Source organism: Paramormyrops kingsleyae, chromosome 15 (genome assembly GCF_048594095.1).
Source record: "Paramormyrops kingsleyae isolate MSU_618 chromosome 15, PKINGS_0.4, whole genome shotgun sequence".
NCBI lineage: Eukaryota > Metazoa > Chordata > Actinopteri > Osteoglossiformes > Mormyridae > Paramormyrops > Paramormyrops kingsleyae.
The window spans coordinates 4,507,555-4,523,969 of NC_132811.1; the positions used below are offsets into that span (position 1 = coordinate 4,507,555).

The 16,415-nt window shown below is 54.1% G+C and overlaps 1 protein-coding gene across 2 annotated transcripts; it reads left to right on the plus strand.

Annotated features, from left to right (window-relative positions):
• Nucleotides 1-582: 582 nt before the first annotated feature.
• Nucleotides 583-16,107, plus strand: colgalt2b (collagen beta(1-O)galactosyltransferase 2b). 2 transcript variants are annotated; one of them, XM_023843658.2, is made up of 13 exons: nt 725-852; nt 2,090-2,140; nt 9,554-9,664; nt 10,089-10,206; nt 10,850-10,984; nt 11,104-11,308; nt 11,768-11,887; nt 11,972-12,045; nt 12,471-12,577; nt 12,675-12,807; nt 12,963-13,090; nt 13,211-13,417; nt 14,822-16,107. In XM_023843658.2, exons 3-13 carry the CDS (start codon nt 9,591-9,593, stop codon nt 15,093-15,095), a joined length of 1,575 nt encoding a protein of 524 aa, XP_023699426.1. In that variant the 5' UTR covers nt 725-852; nt 2,090-2,140; nt 9,554-9,590; the 3' UTR covers nt 15,096-16,107. The 2 variants fall into 2 exon arrangements, with proteins under 2 accessions (XP_023699425.1, XP_023699426.1); XM_023843657.2 differs by lacking the exon at nt 2,090-2,140 and having other exon boundaries at nt 583-852.
• Nucleotides 16,108-16,415: the final 308 nt, after the last annotated feature.

A 16,415-nucleotide genomic window follows, 5' to 3' on the forward strand; every position in this document is an offset into this window, starting at 1 on the left:
CAAAGCGAAAGAAATGCAGAGGATAACGGCAAATGAAAATGTTAGAGGCGGAGACAGCCTGAAGGTGCTGTGAAGAAAGACCGCAAACATTGCTGCACGTTTATTATAATCACTGTAGTAATAAGCTGGTAGTAGTAGTAGTAGTAGTAGTAGTAATAATAATAATAATAATAATAATAATAATAATAATAATAATAATTGAAGCCATCCACCCACCTGTCCATTTTAATAACATCTCATTTGCGGCGCGATTTTGGTGTTAGATGCTATAATGTAGGCTTATAAAATTTATGTTCAGATGTAATAATGAAAACTATATGTTCTACTCACCAAGGGAAAAAAATTAAGTTTGAATGAGGAAACCTCGTGTCACCTATTACGTGTCGAGCTATTTTTCAGCCTTTTTTCTGTCTACGGGGCGGCCAAACTTCCTAAGCGCGCGCAGTATCTGGAGGCGCGAGCGGTGCTTAAGGAGGCAGCGGGTCCGACCCGCCCGGCCCCCTCCCTCCCTCCCTCCCTCCCTGCCTGCCCGGCCCCCTCCCGGCCCGCCGCGATCCCTCCCACCCTCGCCCTCATATTCAGCCTCGGCAGGGCGCACTTCGGAGTAACGGTGTTGTGCTGCAAAGAAATCATGCCGACGCTTGGAGTCGTGGCCGTGAGCCTGTTGCTGGCCGCCCTCGCGTCCCGCTGCTCCCCAGAACTGGCGAGTCAGGAACCGGTTCGGCCCGAATCGTCCCTTATGCAGCCGAAAGTGATGATCGCCATCCTGGCTCGTAACGCCGCGCACAGCCTCCCACGCTACCTGGGCTGCATTGACAGGCTGGATTATCCCAAGGACCGTATCGCCATCTGGTGAGCGAGCACATCGGGGACTTTTCCCAAAGTTTGCACTTATTTACGTTTATTTCACGCCGCCTTAAAACCTTTATGCAAACAGTTATCGAAGACCGCAGCTGGGAATCCAGAAAAACTTTTTGTCTAAGAGGATGAGATTTAAAACACACAGACATGACCACTGTTCTGTAATTAAGTTGATTTATATAGTCTTGTTCGTAGTGAAATAAATCATCGAGGGTTGGTAAGCATGCAGAAAACAGTTCGGTTGAAAAGTAATGCGTTAATGCGGTTACCGATGCGTTATCGGGTGGAACACTGAGTAAGGATGACAGCTCGGTATAGGAATGACCGCATTTCGTGAAGCTTTGCGTGTAAATGTCCCGGGATATCTGAGAGCAGGAGTGCAGAAACGCTGTCTGCAAAATACAATGGAGCCGTTACTTTATTTAAGATTATTAGTTATCAAGCAGTGATTCTTCCTTATGTGTGACTTAGCTGTATTTGAAACTTTTATTATGTGTGAAAGTGCTTATTTTTTTCTTAGTCGACCTTTGTCACCCTACAAGAGCCGGTCGGCCACCTGGCATTCCAGGCATTTTCCTGGTGGGCTGATGGATCCGTGTATGTGGGCCTGGCGAATTTATTGTGCCTGATGGTATTTCCATTGACATACTTATTGTCACACACAGGGCAGCATCAGGGATGCTGAGGCCTTTTTTTCTGATGAGGGGTAAGAGCTGGGATGTAGTTAGAAATCATGGCCCCACCTGAAAAAAATGTCAAATTGGCCCCCATATGGTGGTTTCTCATTTTGCCAACTGGGCTTTAAAAAAGTGCTTAAAAAGTGCTGTGCTCCCCAAATCTGCCAGGGTATCCATGCCCCTGTGACACCCCTTGGTAACAGCTGCTTTGGGAAATTCTCCAAAGGCACCCCCCCCCCCCTACCTTCAGTAGCTCTCTGTGAAGTTTTACACTTTGCAGACAGAATGAAACAACAAACTGTGGAAGCCTGAGATCCAGGATCCTGGGCTGCTGTTTGCTGAAGGACCCATCTGCCAGAAGTTAATCGTCCCTGTGAATCGGTTTCCAGAGTCGCATGACATTGTCGGTGGTGCCGTTTCCGCGTGTCTGTGCGTTTGCGCAGGTGTGTGCGTGTTTCGCAATGTGAAAATATTTATGCCCCTAACTGTGGGGGGGGGGGAGAGACGTGCGCATGTCAGGCTGACGGCTGAAGCACTTTGTCACCTTACAGATGTCCTGAGGAGGGTGATAAGCAGCAGAAGGAAAGGGAGAGAACAGAAAGGTGAGAGAGGCTCTCAGTGTGCTGTGAAAGAATGCAGGGAATTAGGAAAAGGCGGGGTGGGGTGGGGGGTGGGGTGGGGGGTGGTCATGGCAGAGAAGTACCCAGGGGCAGATTTACAATCTGCATTCCTTCAGTGTCCACCGTGGCATCTGTGCAGCCCCAGGTAGCCGGAGTCTCTCTGCTTCATCCACGGAAAGGAAATTAGAGCGGAATCGACGGACGTCTGTCCAAAGGTATCATCATTAGCGTCACCCCAGCTGTCTTTCCATTCAGATGGAGGAGCGCTAATCTAATTCATATCTCCAATCATACAGAAGACGGGACCTGAGGAGTTTTTATGAATCACCGTTTTAGTCGAGAGGGATGTCCTCTCACATGTTGCATCTGGTCTGCGATACCTCACGCTGCGTCTAAGGTCTGGAGAGGCAGAACAGCCCATCTGTGTTAGGAGGCCACAGCAAATCGGATAGTGGGGAAAGGGCCCGGTGCGGCTGTGACCCCAGTGTGACCTCACTCTCCTTTACCGCAGCCCCCCAGACTTCGCCTGCTCTCTAGATGTGTGGCCGTTCGGATGGTGAGCTGCCCGGTTTACGCTGATTAGCAGCGATACCTGGGGCGACTGACTGGACACCAGGGTGAAGCACATGCTCCGCCTGAAAAATAGCGCTGCTCTTACCTGTTTATGACAGCATGCAGTGGAATTTAAGTGTCGTCCAAGAGCTGCACCTCCAAGTGTTTTCCTGCCAGATCAGGCAGACATTTCCATTCCACCTCTAAGCAATGAGCACCCGGGATTTCAAAGGGAAGTTAGGCTCCTCCTTCTCCCGTGGAGAAGCCGGATTGGGTTATCCAGGGTTCGTGCCTTTGATATCGGAGGAGGACATTTCTTCCTAAGGGCCTGTGATCAAGGTGCTGGCACCACATGCTGCTGGGTTCTGCTTGTGGTTCTTCATGCACGGTGTCACATTATTGGGGGACTCTGTGTCCAGGTGTGTTTTCGGATCCTTATCAGAGCTTTGTCCCATTCCCCCCCTCCCCCCCCCACCGGCTTTGGTTATGATGCCAGTCACTCTTACTGCCACCTACAGATGACTGTTCAGTTCCCCTCCAGGATCATAAAGCGGCTGATCGCTGTTGGGCTCATGGTGAACGTTCACGGTCCACGTTGGCGCGTCGGAGCTTGCGCTCGCTGGCGGGGGGGCCCCTGGCGGTCCCACCACGCACTCACAATGGTTTATTCATTCAGCCCCAGAGAAAGAGAAGCAAGGAAGGAGCGCAAGAGAGAGAGAGTCCCAGGGTCAGGTAAGGAGGTTTACCAGAATGTTCTGTGGACAATGACATATTCAGCACACGGCAGCATCTCCTTGAAGCGGAAATGTAATTTTAGCACAGGGCGTCTGTCCTGGTGTAGGTTTACCACCAAAACAAACGGAGCTGCCGAGGAGAGGATCTCCCGTACCCACCTGCTGCCAGCTGCTGTCGATGCTCGCAGTGCATTACCCTGCCAGCGTGGGGTGCTGTGCCCACAGTGAGGATCTCCCGTACCCGCCTGCTGCCAGCTGCTGTCGATGCTCGCAGTGCATTACCCTGCCAGCGTGGGGTGCTGTGCCCACAGTGAGGATCTCCCGTACCCGCCTGCTGCTGTCTGCAGTGCATTACCCTGCCAGCATCGGGCGCTGTGCTTGCAGTGAGGATCTCCCGTACCCGCCTGCTGCCTGCTGCTGTTGATGTCTGCAGTGCATTACCCTACCAGCATCGGGCGCTGTGCTTGCAGTGAGAATCTCCCTTACCCGCCTGCTTCCAGCTGCTGTTGATGTCTGCAGTGCATTACCCTGCCAGCGTGGGGCGCTGTGCTTGCAGTGAGAATCTCCCTTACCCGCCTGCTGCCAGCTGCTGTCGATGCTCGCAGTGCATTACCCTGCCAGCGTGGGGTGCTGTGCCCACAGTGAGGATCTCCCATACCCGCCTGCTGCCAGCTGCTGTCGATGCTCGCAGTGCATTACCCTGCCAGCGTGGGGTGCTGTGCCCACAGTGAGGATCTCCTGTACCCGCCTGCTGCTGTCTGCAGTGCATTACCCTGCCAGCGTCGGGCGCTGTGCTTGCAGTGAGGATCTCCCGTACCCGCCTGCTGCCTGCTGCTGTTGATGTCTGCAGTGCATTACCCTGCCAGCGTCGGGCGCTGTGCTTGCAGTGAGGATCTCCCTTACCCGCCTGCTTCCAGCTGCTGTTGATGTCTGCAGTGCATTACCCTGCCAGCGTGGGGCGCTGTGCTTGCAGTGAGAATCTCCCTTACCCGCCTGCTGCCAACTGCTGTCGATGCTCGCAGTGCATTACCCTGCCAGCGTGGGGTGCTGTGCCCACAGTGAGGATCTCCCGTACCCGCCTGCTGCCAGCTGCTGTCGATGCTCGCAGTGCATTACCCTGCCAGCGTGGGGTGCTGTGCCCACAGTGAGGATCTCCCGTACCCGCCTGCTGCCTGCTGCTGTCTGCAGTGCATTACCCTGCCAGCGTCGGGCGCTGTGCTTGCAGTGAGGATCTCCCGTACCTGCCTGCTGCTGTTGATGTCTGCAGTGCATTACCCTGCCAGCGTCGGGCGCTGTGCTTGCAGTGAGGATCTCCCTTACCCGCCTGCTTTCAGCTGCTGTTGATGTCTGCAGTGCATTACCCTGCCAGCGTGGAGCGCTGTGCTTGCAGTGAGAATCTCCCTTACCCGCCTGCTGCCAGCTGCTGTCGATGCTCGCAGTGCATTACCCTGCCAGCGTGGGGTGCTGTGCCCGCAGTGAGGATCTCCCATACCCGCCTGCTGCCAGCTGCTGTCGATGCTCGCAGTGCATTACCCTGCCAGCGTGGGGTGCTGTGCCCGCAGTGAGGATCTCCCGTACCCGCCTGCTGCCAGCTGCTGTCGATGCTTGCAGTGCATTACCCTGCCAGCGTGGGGTGCTGTGCCCGCAGTGAGGATCTCCCGTACCCGCCTGCTGCTGTTGATGTCTGCAGTGCATTACCCTGCCAGCGTCGGGCGCTGTGCTTGCAGTGAGGATCTCCCTTACCCGCCTGCTTCCAGCTGCTGTTGATGTCTGCAGTGCATTACCCTGCCAGCGCGGGGTGCTGTGCCCACAGTGAGGATTTCCATACCCGCCTGCTGCTAGCTGCTGTCGATACCTGCAGTGCATTAACCTGCCAGCATGGAGCACTGTGCCCGCAGTGAGGATCTCCCGTACCTGCCAGCTGCTGTCAATGCCCGCAGTGCTGTACCCTGCCAGCGTGGCCCGCTGTGCCTGCAGTGAGGATTTCCCTACCCGCCTGCTGCCAGCTGCTGTCGATACCTGCAGTGCATTACCCTGCCAACATGGAGCACTGTGCCCGCAGTGAGAATCTCCTGTACCCGCCAGCAGCTGTCAATGCCCGCAGTGCTTTTCCTTGCCAGCGTGGGGCGTTATGCCTGCAATGAGGATTTCCCTACCTGCCTGCTGCCAACTGCTGCCGATGCCTGCAGTGCATTACTCCGCTAGTGTGGAGCGCTTTACCCACAGTGAGGATCTCCCCTACCAACCTACTGCCAGCTGCTGCCCTCACCTGCAGTGCATTACCCTTCCCGCGTGGGCCACTGTGCCCACAGTGAGGATCTCCAGTATCTGCTTGCTGCCAGCTGCTGCCGACACCCGCAGTGCATTACCTTGCCAGCGTGGGGCACTGCGCCCACGATGAGGAATCGTGCTTTGTGGAAGTCCTCTCCTTCCCCATTTCCTTCCCTCATGGCTGGGGTCTCCGTTGCTGCTCCATGTTCGCCACGTCAGCCCCCGGCATGGGGGGCGGGGGGGTCTTTGGATAGCCAAATGCAAAGCAAACACACTGACATCCCCCATGGACCCACAGACACACTCACAGACACTCCGTTGTGTCGCCGTGTGAACAGTGAGCCCAGTGTCTGGCCGGCGAACAGCGCCAAAGGAGAGGTTCTGTAACAGCGCTGACTCCTCCTCCATGCCCAGGGGGAACCGTCCGGTATGACCACCACCTCCAACACCCCCCCCCCCCCTTTTCTGACATGTGACCCAGTAGCTGAATTCCTGAAAAAGTGATGGTCGTACTGACCCTCACCGTAAACACCTTCATCCTTTTTAGCATTTTAAAATCTTAGCCCGCGGGGAGACAGGAGAGGGAGGCAGGATATCAGGAGGTGAGCGCCGGTGAGTTCCCATACCATGTGGTATCCAGATGTTAGCTGTAGACAGAAGAGTTACCGAGAAGATTCTCCACACTCTGGTCTACAATAAGGAGTCAGAACGTTGCTGAGGACGTCAAAGAGGAGACTGTGTGAGTGGAGGGAGGACTGGGAAGTGGAGTAGGAGAGATGGAGTGCAGAGCTCCCATCTGCTGCTGCTCCGTTACACTTCCATACCACAAGCACTTTCTCCCTCTGCCTTACACACTACAGTAATACAGTCGGCCATTCAAACACACTGCCACATAGACAGTGACTCTCACACATCTGCCATCACACTCACGCTTTCTTCCTCACATTCACGCAAATCTATATTATTTCATTATAAGCCTAAAATGAGCTAGATCAAAAGTGCTGGGGCAGTTTGCAAAGTCTACAGACTGTTTACAAGGTAATAAAACAGTTACATATATATGCAAACTTGAATGGAAAAATCTCACTCCATCCAGCTGACCAAAGTTGTTGACACTGCATAGATACAGATGCGATCACGGTCACACTGTCACGTCCAGCATGTGTGCATGGGCGCCCTTGCACAGACTGAAAGCACAGAGGAGGCACACACACACACATGACTGCAGGCCCACACATATGACTGCGGACGCACAGACACATGACTGCGGACGCACAGACACATGACTGCAGATGCACACACATATGACTGCAGACACACACATATGACTGCAGACACAAACATATGACTGCAGATGCACACACACATGACTGCAGACATACACATATGACTGCGGACGCACACACTCGACTGTAGGCGCACACAAATACAGGACTGCAGGCATATCAGTTGTAAATGCATGTAACTGCAGGGAAACGTGTAACTATGCAGGCATGCGCATGTCTACAGGAACTCAGACAAGCAATTTTCACTGCAAACACAGGCATGTGACTGCCGGCGTAATTCATTAGATTTGCTAGTTTAGCTGGCGGCTGCTAACACTTTGTAGGGTTTGTGCAGCTGGCTAATTAGGTACTGAAGTGATTTACTCCACTGACCTGGAGCCGGGATCTGCTGCGCTGCTTCACACACACACGCACACACACAAAGCACCAGGCCTAAAGACGCCGGCATTTATCGTCACTGCCTGCATGGCGCGAAACAACACGGAAGGACAACTCGTGAACGTGCCCAGTTCAACGACATACAGTGTTAAGGTCTGTAATGAAAAAAGTAACGTGCATAGACAGAGTGACTGCTGAAGGCGTGTGTCCTCGAAGACTAACGTTGTTGGTCTGTAACATAACGCTGTCCTCTCTCATTACCTCATTACCTCCGGGGCAGGTGTTTGTGCGACGGCAGAGGCTCGCTGTCAGCCGTTTTGTACGCGTCTGCAGAGCCGGTGTTCTGCATCGCGATGTGTCAGCAAATCGCCACTGAATTCACACACACAGTCATTTCGAATGACATCATGGTGAATGATGGTTACTGTTATTAAAATGCTGACGACTCCAGTTATATCCAATAGCGTGCCAGCAGTGTTCTTTGTAAGCAAGTGCCTGTACCGGGGTTGCTCTTATGTGTGTATGTGTGTGTAAGAGAGAGAGTGAGAGACAGACAGACAGACAGACTGCTTCAGTGTCATCGTCCTGTTGGTCTGTCTGTGATGCCCCATGGAGGGCTGAGTCTGTGGCCCAGAGAAATATTCCAGACTCTGGTGGAAAACTCCACCTTAAGTATGTGAGTGTGAACACGGCGTCCCCTCTCCTGCGAAGTAAACAAGATGAGGTACAGCGTGGTCTTCTTCTCCTGCCACCTTTCCCGTCTGCCCCTAAATATAACGTGGGTGTGGGGGACGTTGAGGACACAGCAGACTCGGAAAGGGGTCTGGGTCCTGAGACTGGAGTCACAGGCATTTGTCTTCACAGGTCTGGGTGTGTGCACTTATGTGAACAGAACAGCCATGTGTAAAGTTGTAAAGCTATAGGTTACAGCAAGGCCATGTGACACTGTAACCTCACCCCGTGTCTGTCTCTCTCTCTGCACCCTGTGTCTGTCTCTCTCTCTGCACCCTGTGTGTGTGTCTCTCTCTCTGCACCCCGTGTCTGTCTCTCTCTCTGCACCCTGTGTCTGTCTCTCTCTGCACCCTGTGTGTGTGTCTCTCTCTCTGCACCCCGTGTGTGTCTCTCTCTCTGCACCCTGTGTGTGTGTCTCTCTCTCTGCACCCCGTGTCTGTCTCTCTCTGCACCCTGTGTGTGTGTCTCTCTCTCTGCACCCCGTGTGTGTCTCTCTCTCTGCACCCTGTGTGTGTGTCTCTCTCTCTGCACCCCGTGTCTGTCTCTCTCTCTGCACCCTGTGTCTGTCTCTCTCTCTGCACCCCGTGTCTGTCTCTCTCTGCACCCTGTGTGTGTGTCTCTCTCTCTGCACCCCGTGTGTGTCTGTCTCTCTCTGCACCCTGTGTGTGTCTCTCTCTCTGCACCCTGTGTCTGTCTCTCTCTCTGCACCCCGTGTGTGTCTCTCTCTCTGCACCCCGTGTGTGTCTCTCTCTCTGCACCCTGTCTGTGTGTCTCTCTCTCTGCACCCCGTGTCTGTCTCTCTCTGCACCCTGTGTGTGTCTCTCTCTCTGCACCCTGTGTGTGTCTCTCTCTCTGCACCCTGTGTGTGTCTGTCTCTCTCTCTGCACCCTGTGTGTGTCTCTCTCTCTGCACCCTGTGTGTGTCTCTCTCTCTGCACCCTGTGTGTGTCTGTCTCTCTCTCTGCACCCTGTGTGTGTCTCTCTCTCTGCACCCCGTGTCTGTCTCTCTCTGCACCCTGTGTGTGTGTCTCTCTCTCTGCACCCTGTGTGTGTCTGTCTCTCTCTCTGCACCCTGTGTGTGTATCTCTCTCTCTGCACCCTGTGTGTGTCTGTCTCTCTCTCTGCACCCTGTGTGTGTGTCTCTCTCTCTGCACCCTGTGTGTGTCTGTCTCTCTCTCTGCACCCTGTGTGTGTGTCTCTCTCTATGTACCTCACTCTCCAGATTCCCACTTGTTCACTGCTCCCTGTACTTGCTGTACTTTTTGTTTATGCCTGTTGCCCGCGTGGGTTGGCCGAGCTTCAGAGTCACTGAGTCACGGAATCTCTGTGTTCATGTTTGCTCTGGCCAACGGGCTGCCGTGTGACACCACGGGCCGTGCTCTGACGCCGATGACGGCCTGTGCCGCACTTTGCTGAGCCCTAAACGCCGGTGTTGTGTTTCAGGGCTGCCACCGACCACAGCGTGGACAACACCACCGCCATGCTGCGGGACTGGCTGCGCCGGGTGCAGGGCCAGTATCACTATGTGGAGTGGAGGCCGATGGCGGAGCCCCCGTGAGCATTTTCCCCATCGCTAACCCAAGGCTCAAGCTTAACACCAAGCCTAACACCAAGCCTCAGTTCTTTACAAACCAGTCATCCACACAGGGTCAGAGTCACATAGACACCAGACAACATGCCAACATCCTGTAGGGGATACAGATTCTGGGGGCTCGGTTTGTTGATGACTAGGGGGTCACCAGGACTGAATCATACATTTCCATCTGACTATAGATCAGTATTTGATTGTAAGGTGCATACTGTATATCTGAATCCTAACCCTAACCAATCACCCTAAGACTAATCCTAACCCCAAACCAAACCTGAAGCCTGACGCAAACACTAACTGTAACCTTCACTCTAGCGTTAACGCCAAACCCAGCTCTAACCCACAACACTCCTGTCACTAATCTCTGATCAGGATGTATCCTACCCACAGCTCTTACACAGATGAGTGGGGGCCAAAGCACTGGTCCATCTCCCGCTTCAGTCACGTGATGAAGCTGAGACAAGCGGCATTGAGAGCAGCAAGAGAACACTGGGCAGACTACGTTCTGGTAAGACGGCGTGCCTGAGGCGGCGAGGCTGCAGGTCAGCGGAGGCGAGGGAGTGAGGCTGTTGGTAGGCGGAGGCTGGGAGGCCGCTAATGCAGTTGAGGCAGTGAGGCTTCAGGCTCATGGAGGCAGTGAGGCTGCAGATGGAGGTGATGCAGTGACATATGCGATGGTCATAAACTTTGAGGTCTGGCTTACTAGGGCAGAAAAAGAAACTCAAACGTATAAATAAGCAGTAAAAACAGAGCAGGTGGGGAAAATTTAGACATTGGACCATGTGATCACCTGACTCACCCTTCAAAAGACAGTGGCCCTACTCTTCCCCCCCTCCCATATAAAGAAAAAAACAGATTAAGTAGGAAAACAAAATGCTTCAAACCATCCCGGTATATTTCTGTTCATGTGCTTCACACATCCGCAGCTCAGTGCGCCACTCAAAATATTCCACTGCAGTCTTTAGAGCTCAAGTGTTGCTCCTTAGCTGTCTTGCCACCTGCTGTCCAGTTGCCACCTGCTGTCCAGTTACAGATGAAGTGACAGCACTGCTGAATGTACAGCGACTGTAGGCCCTGCAGGTCGGTGTGCTCGCAGTAACCAGTGACACTGACTGTGATTTGTGGACTGATTGTGACTCATCCCCTCCCAGTTTGCAGACAGTGACAACCTACTTACGAACCCCCGTGTGCTGACGCTGCTGATGGCTGAGAACCGAACCCTCGTGGCCCCCATGCTGGAGTCGCGCTCCCTCTACTCCAACTTCTGGTGTGGCATCACCCCCCAGGTACCTTCGTCTGCAAACAGTCAGCGGCCTTTCTGCTTAAAGACAGCAACGAATAACATAGGTCAGAGGTCAGTGTCTTGCTGGTTGGGTTTGCTGACCCCCCCCCGCCTTCCCCATAGGGGTACTACAGGCGCACCCCCGAGTACCAGCCCATCCGCGAGTGGAAGCGGCAGGGCTGCTTCACCGTGCCCATGGTGCACTCCACCTTCCTGCTGGACCTGCGGCGGGTGGCCAGCCGCACACTGACCTTCCACCCCCCCCACCCGGACTACAGCTGGACCTTCGACGACATCATGGTCTTTGCCTTCTCTGCGCGGCAAGCAGGTCAGGTTTGGGGGGGGGGGGCGGAGCTTCGGGCGCGGGGGGCTGGCACACCGTCAGCCTCACGGGGTAAGCTGTGGAGGGGGTGTAGCCGGGCAGGCCCCCGCCCCTCGCTCCAACCAATGGGGAGGCTCGAGGGTTTTAGTGTCGTTTCGGTCTCAGGCGGCTTCGCGTCTGATGGAGTGATAAAGGGAAGTAGACACAGGAAGTGGGCAGGACTGGAAAATAAAAACAAGAGGCTGCTCTGTGGCCTCTGATGGCGGTAATGAGCTCTGAGAAGGCGGGGGGGAGGGGGGGCCGAGAAATCAACACGCTGAACACACGCTTCCTAACGTTTACGTGCATTGTGTGTCTAATACACGCATAATTGAAGGAACGGACGTGCAGACCACATATGTATTCATTTGTTTGGGATACGGGCACCCGAGCACATGCTTCATCCACGCGTGTGTCTCTCCGCAGGCGTGCAGATGTACGTGTGCAACAGAGAGCACTACGGCTTCCTGCCTGTGCCCCTCAAGCCCCAGCTGGGCCTGGAGGACGAGGCCGAGAGCTTCGCCCATTCCGTGGCCGAGGCGCTCCGTGAGTAGGGGGCCCCCTGCAGGCGGGGGGGTACCTGCCCTTTGTCGGGATGCCAGTGTGAGTGACCCCTCGCTCTCCCCCCAGTTGACCATAACATAGGACCGTCGGAGAACCTGTATGTTCCGCCCACAGCCCAGGATAGGATGGGCTTTGACGAGGTAATGCAGTGCTGGTCTCTTCTGCATAATTATTGCACTGATGTCAGACCCAATAACTCTCCCCCTGCTGTTACCTCCCCCACCCCCCCCCTTGCTCCTCCGCCCTCTGCTGTATCTCCTTTTCTGTGACCTCGCTCTTCTTTCCTCTTTCTCTCCTTTCCTGTGATCTCCCCCTCTCTCTCTCTGACCTTCTCCTCTTCCCTCTCACACTCTCCCCCCTCTCTCTCTCCTACTCCTTTCCTGTGATCTCTCCCCCCTCTCCCTGTCCTTCTCTTCTTCTCTCTCTCACACTCTTCCCCCTCTCGTTCTCCCCTTTCCTGTGATCTCTCCCCCCTCTTTCTCCCTCTCTCTTTTTGTCCATCTCCACTTCCCTCTCACACTCTCCCCCCTCTCTCTCCCTCTCCTTCATCTGTGCCCCCGTTCAGATCTTCTTGATCAACCTGAAGCGGCGTTTGGACAGGCGGAGGCGGATGCTGAGCACACTAGAGACCCTGGGCATTGTGGTGACGCTGACGGATGCAGTGGATGGCAGGTAAGCCCTCGGGGGGGGGGGGGGGGGGGTTTCCTGCAGCCCCACAGCCCTCAATGCTGAGTCTTCCCCTGCCCCCCACCCCCCACTCCTTCCTCAGGGCTCTGAACACGTCCCAGATCCAGGCGTTGGGTATCGAGATGATTCCCGGCTACAGCGACCCGTATTCGGGCCGTGTTCTGACCCGCGGGGAGATCGGCTGCTTCCTGAGCCACCACCAAACCTGGACGCAGGTACACCAGAGACCCCTGGGTCACCAGCCCACCACAGTCACACCTCAGTCTGTAGCTCTTACACAGGAACAGACTCAGTACAGCCTCACGCCTGGAGAAATGCCGTATAATAAAGGGACCAGGTGTGAATGCGTCACGCGGCATTGCGCCCCCAGGTGGTGGAGCGTGGATTGCGGCAGGTGCTGGTGCTGGAGGACGACATCCGGTTCGAACCCAGGTTCAAGAGCCGGCTGAGGACCATCATGGAGAACATCGATCAGGCCGGGCTGGACTGGGATCTCGTGTGAGGGCATCTGCACTCTCGTCGTTGCCGGCGAGCCGTGACCGTTAGTTTCGGCAGACATACCACTATGTATTTGATGTGGGAATGAATGTCTCGTTCTACTCTGCCCCCCCCCCCCAGATACGTGGGTAGGAAGCGGATGCAGGTGAAGCAGCCGGAGCAGTCGGTGGCTGGCGTGGACAATCTGGTGGTGGCAGACTACTCCTACTGGACACTGGGCTATGCGCTGTCCCTCCAGGGAGCCCGGAAGCTTCTGCGGGCTCAGCCTTTCGGCAAGATGCTGCCCGTGGACGAGTTCCTGCCCGTCATGTTCAACAAGCACCCGAAGTGAGTGAGTAGGGCGGCGGGGGCCACGTGGCACGCGGGGCCCCATCCACACACCCTGCTGGCGCCCCCCCCTGACCATGCACAGGGCCCACATTGTTCGGGGGGATCAAGGCGAAGGGGCCCCTCCCCTCGCACAATGGCTCCCTGTTCATCTGGCCCCTCCTGGGGGGATCCTGCACGGTGTGCCCCCCCCCCCCCCGCCATGCCACTCTTCCCCTATCACGCACTCCCTGTATCCTGCCCCCCCCCCTCGCAGGAATGCGGTGCTGAAAAAGCTGTTCCGGTCTCTTGGAAGACAGGGACAGAATTGCCTTGATGCAGGGAAGAGGGTTCAAGCGTGTGTGTGTGTGTGTGTGTGTGTGTGTGTGTGTGTGTGTGTGCGAGTGGGTATACCTATCCTTATGGGGACACAATGTCCCATTAACGTGATAAATATCTGTTTCCTGGTCCCCATAAGGGAAAACTCTATTCTATAAAAATCTGTGACTGCTATGAAAAAACTAAAAATGCAAAAACTCTTGTATTTTGCTTGGTTACTTATGGTTATGGTCAGGGCTGGGTGGGGGTTAAGGTTGTCATAGTTAGCATTAGCATTTTTCCCATAGAAGTGAGAGCGGGCCCCATAAGGATAGGTATACCCGACATATGCGTGTATGTGTGTGTGTGTGTGTGGGTTATGTATATATTACATATAGTATATATAAAAAATATGTAAATCTGATAAAAACCTGTTATTTTCACATTGTGGGGACCATTTTTTCAGTTCCCACAAGGGGAAACTCAATTTTATAAAAATCTGTGATTAGTTGGGATTAGGGTTTTTCCCACAGAAATGAATGGAGAGTCCCCACAAAGATACGAATACAAAGGTGTGTGTGTGTGTGTGTGTGTGTGTGTGAGAACAGTCATGGCGGACACACCGTCAACATGCTCATTGTGCATAAAGGGCCGGAATTATAGGGTTGGATATTGTAGGGGTAGTGATTTTGGTGCAGGGCCCCCGAGCAAAGGCCCCTAACCCCAGAGGGCCCCGGGGATGCTGGCTGACGCTGCTTCGTCAATTGTTTATCGGTTCAGATAAAAGGGTCTGCTAAATATGTAAATGTGCTGATGTCCATTACAGAAGCAGCGGGATACATTAGTAGAAAATTGCAGGACCACATAACCTGGGATATACCTGATACTCACGTAATATGACACAATTTGGATAAACCAATATGTTGCCCAATGTTGCCCTGTCCATCCATCCCGGACAGGGCAACAGTGAATCTGGATCCTATTCAGGGGGCCAAAGCCAGTCTGGGCAGCCAACCAATCAGAGATGGGTACTACACCCCAGTGACATCATAATGTGTGTTGCTGGGGAGACAGGTCACCGCGGTAACCGCTGCCTGTGCCCCTCAGGGTGGAGTACATGGCACACTTCGCAGAACGGGACCTGCGCGCCTTCTCCGTGGAACCGCTGCTGCTGTACCCAACACACTACACGGGCGAGCCGGGCTACGTCAGCGACACGGAGACCTCCACCATCTGGGACGACGAGGCGGTGAGCACCGACTGGGACCGGGAGCACACCCGCAAGACGGCGCAGCAGGGCCACATCCAGCCGGCGGCGCAGAACAGCGTGACGGGGGAGACACCCCCCCCCGCCGCCCACGCCTCCCGCGATGATCTGTGACCCCCCCTCCGAGGCGAAGGGGCTATGTATGGCTCACACACGACCATCTGCAGCAAAGCAGCAGGCTGAAGTGCATTTCTGGGGGGGGGATTTTTTTTTGGGGGGGGGGGGGTCTCAGCAGTGAGGGACAGAACTGCTGCAGCCCCCCCCCCCCACACTCCCCCCACTTTCTCTCTGTGTGTGCCAGCGATCTTCCTGTTTCCTCAACGTCTGGGGAACGCTGAGTACCACAAAGACTGGGAGACGTAGGTGTGATGGAGAATGGAGATTTCTATCAAAAAAATCGTGTTTTATTTAAAGAAATGTTATTAGTGTAATTTAAAAGTGACAAAAGTGGTTTATGGGTAATCAGAGGAATAAAAGGGACTCACGGTGGTCTGAGAGCACAGTGCGTGAGTCTGTCCCGGAGTGTGTGTGCGTGCATGTGTGTGCGTGACTGCAGCGTTTCTCACTGCCAGCTGTATCATTCTACCCCCACTGGATCCCACAGCCTGCTAATCCTCAGCTAGCAGAATCCTGCTCCCAGTTGCCACAGGCTGGTCCTGTTCACACATGACTGGGCAACTCTGCTGTTCAGCTTGAATGAATGAGGTTAAGCTGGGCTAACTCGTAAACAGACACCGGTTAGGGTGAAGTCGCAGTTGGATTTACCCTGCGCTGAACCGGACTTTCCTTTGACCCGAAATGTTAGGTGATGTGTTGTCACTGAATCGGATTTAGGTTCCATTTTCCCCTTGAAGGTGTGTGTTTCTCTTTGTTTCTATCTGTCTGTCTGTTTTGACGCTGGTCCTGGAATATGCATTAGTCAGTGGCCACAGAGGCTCTGGGCAGACAGTACAGGAAGCTTCCAGAAGATTATACAGGTCACAGAGGAAGGGAACCCGGCCCAAGACTGGCAAGCCAGACCCCTTCCTGCAGGGACAGGTAGCCTCGGGTTCTTCCTTTGCCTTTTGAACATTGCTAAGAAATATGAACTTGTGTGAGTCCCCCATTAAAGGCTTTCAGACAATTAGCCATTTGTTTGTATCTCTCCAAGTCATTTTATGTGAGAGAAGAATTGAGTTGTAGCCCCACCTGCTGGACGAATTGAGTATTGCATAGAAACCACTAAGTACTTGGTGACGACAGTCAAGCAGGATAGGAAGGGGGCTGCCCCCACTTCCTGTACAACAGTTGCATATTTGTATAAATACCTGTATACATATAAGATAAAGGTTTTTGGAATAAATAAGCGCAAAGAAATGAAAAGGTAAGGAAACACGCACACAACTGTATTGCAGAAATTTGATCCAGTAGATTGAATATTTTTTTGTTTTCTCC